The 2,758-nt window shown below is 59.2% G+C and overlaps 1 protein-coding gene across 1 annotated transcript; it reads right to left on the bottom strand.

Moving 5' to 3' along the window:
* Positions 1 to 1,463: 1,463 nt before the first annotated feature.
* Positions 1,464 to 2,468, bottom strand: GPR139 (G protein-coupled receptor 139). The gene has a single exon (XM_006104720.2). It carries the CDS (start codon positions 2,466 to 2,468, stop codon positions 1,464 to 1,466), a length of 1,005 nt encoding a protein of 334 aa, XP_006104782.1.
* Between the last annotated feature and the right edge of the window lie 290 nt (positions 2,469 to 2,758).

Genomic DNA, 2,758 nt, shown 5'->3' with positions numbered 1-2,758 from the left:
GAGAACGAAAGGTGGAATAAGAGGAGCTCCAGTGTGGCTTTTCCTTTCAAACACATCACTAGATACACAGAAGCTAATATAGTCAACTGTGTGTATGCGCGCACGTGCATGTGTGTGTGTGTGTGTGCTCACGCATGCGCACATGTGAGTGGTAATTTCCAGGGAAGCTGCTATTAATTACCACCTCGTACTGTTCTTGCCTTGGATAGGCAAGGGGAGAATAAATACATAAATTTATATTTTATCATTTTGCAAAGGATCTGGGTTAAATAGCTTCACCATCATCCTGCGCCATGTGCATCCAAGGGCAGACAAGTGGACAACACGGGCACCATGTCAACTGTGTCTGCATGTGTGTGCCTGCATGTGTGTGCCTGCATGTGTATGCGAACGCGCGTGTCTGCATGTGTGTCTGCTTGTGTGTGTACCTGCATGTGTGTGCCTGTACGTGTGTGCCTGCACGTGTGTGTCTGCATGTGTGGCTGGATGGCAAAGCCAGCTGGCCTGTGGGCAAAGCAGAGAATCCCATCTTCACACCTGGAGAGCTACAGCTCTTGGCCCTTGAAAATCAAATCCAGCTCAGAAGTCACTTCAAATAAAAGGAGGTGGTGGGGGCTTCAGCAAGCAAGGAGGCGGTGGCGGCTCTGTGTGCGAAAGGCTTCTCCGGGAAGGGCAGCAGGGCTGCAGCAGGAAGCTGTTCGACTAACAGGACTGCACACAGCTCACATGGGTGAACTGAAACAATGGCAAAGTGGGTTTTTTTCTTCTGGGCTCAAGAAACCATCCTCTCCGCCATGCAGCAGTAGGGTTTCTGCGTTGAAGGAGATGGATAAAGTGTCCACATCACGGTGAATAGAAAGACTGTGCCTCGGACCTCAAAGGCTGAGGGTAGAGTGATGTTGGTTTGGAGTCTTTCCGAAGAAGCTCTGGCCAGGGTCACACATGTCTCTACTCCGTCCTTACTGGCCACAGGGTGATGACACGATACCACCCTGTTCTCACAGATTCGTTTTGCAGCGAGGAGTGCTGGGGCCACTCCAAAACCACAGCTTGTCTGGGACACAGGGCACTCCAGAAAAATCCCAGATTGGTCAGCACTGCTAGCTGCTGGGAAGAGCACTGGGAAGTGACGGGTGACCCCAGCTCTTTGAAGAAGAGTGGCTCAGCTAGGGGTACTGCGCCTCATGCACCACATACAGTTCCGGTGAGTGTGACTGTCGCCAGGGCCAAGTCACAGACTATTTCACACGTGTCTCTACCCCATCCTTACTGGCCACAGGGTGATGACGCGACCTTCAAACTGGCAGGGACTTTAGCTGTCACGACGCCTTTGTGACAATAATGGCGCAAGTGGAAACTTTGTTCTCTTTTGTCTGTTCTCACCCGAAGTCTGAGCTGCTCAGCCCCTGGAGGCAGGCAGCCTCTGTCGCCGCCCTCCTACCCCGGCCTGGATCAGCCCGGGGTCACGGGGAGGCGCTGGCAGGCTTACCATCCCTGTCGTACTGGTACACCAGCATCTTGATGCAGTGCGAGTTGGCGGGGGAGACCCAGGGGCTGCTGGTGATGGAGAAGTTGTGGCTGGCGGGGAACTGCGCGGGCTGCTTGCGGCAGGTGAACAGCGCCCTGAGCGTGGTGGCTGCCAGCGCGCGGAAGCGCCTGCTGATGAAGCAGTACAGGAAGAAGTTGGCGGCCGTGTTCAGCAGCGCCAGCATGTTGGCCACGTCCGCCACCACGTGCGCCAGCCGGCGGTTCCGCACGGGCGCGCCGTACAGGTGGTAGAGGATGACGGCGATGCGCGGCGCCCAGAGCGCGGCGAAGGCCGAGGTGATGGCGAGCAGGATGGCCGTGGTGCGGCCCGCGGGGCAGCCGCGCAGGCGGAGCGCGCTCCTCCGCCGCAGCCTGCGCACGATGGCGGAGTTCAGGGCGAAGAAGATGGAGCAGGGCACCAGGTAGACGGTGACGCAGTGCGCCCAGACGAGCGCGTGGTGCGCGGCGGAGCTGGCGTGGCCCTCCGCCCAGAGGTCGGGCCACCAGTAGTAGGGGACGCTGGTGAGCAGGCAGGCGGCGTACACGCCCGCGATGACCCTGCGGGCGCGCGCGGGGTAGGACACGGCGTGGTAGCGCAGCGGGTGGCAGACGGCGATGTAGCGGTCCACCGTGAGCGGCACGGTGATCCAGGTGGAGGTGTGGATGGCGGAGAACTCCAGCACGCCCACCACCTGGTTGGGCACCGCGGGCATCTGGGTGCGCAGGATGAAGTCCTCCAGCAGGAAGTCCACGAACACGATGAAGAAGAGGACCAGGATGTCGGCGGCGGCCAGCGCCAGGAGGTAGTTGTAGGAGGATTTCTGCCTCCGCGCCACCAGCCGGGACAGGATGATCACCGTCAGGATGTTCGCTGCGGGGAGAGGAGGACCTGCTTTATCTCGGAAGCCAGAGGTCTCCCTGGCCTCAGGGGGCCCGGGCATAGGCGGCCGGCCCTCCTGCGAGAGTGGGGGAGACAGAGCCAAGGCTTTGGAGAGATCACGTTTGCCCGGCAAATCACACCTCCCGTGAATGTGCGGGTGCTATTTTGACACAGTTTGATGCTCATGTTGCAACTTACTTTTTCCTCTGATAGAGCCGGTGGGGCTGCCCCATGCGCCCTTCAGGAATGCCCCGGGGCCCAGGGAGCTGAGGGAACTGCCCAGCCTCCCTAAGCACCAATCTCACACCCTCGCCTCCCTTTGTGCGACCTCAAGGCAGCATGGGGCTGGGT

The sequence above is a fragment of the Myotis lucifugus genome, unplaced genomic scaffold, assembly GCF_000147115.1.
Source record: "Myotis lucifugus unplaced genomic scaffold, Myoluc2.0 scaffold_598, whole genome shotgun sequence".
Taxonomy (NCBI): Eukaryota; Metazoa; Chordata; class Mammalia; order Chiroptera; family Vespertilionidae; genus Myotis; species Myotis lucifugus.
The sequence above is the reverse complement of the archived record's forward strand: the minus strand, read 5'-3'. Positions and strand labels throughout refer to the sequence as shown.

Coding starts and splice junctions, on each gene's coding strand:
- GPR139 (XM_006104720.2), bottom strand. CDS start 2,468: ATGCCCGGGCCCCCTGAGGCCAGGGAGACCTCTGGCTTCCGAGATAAA.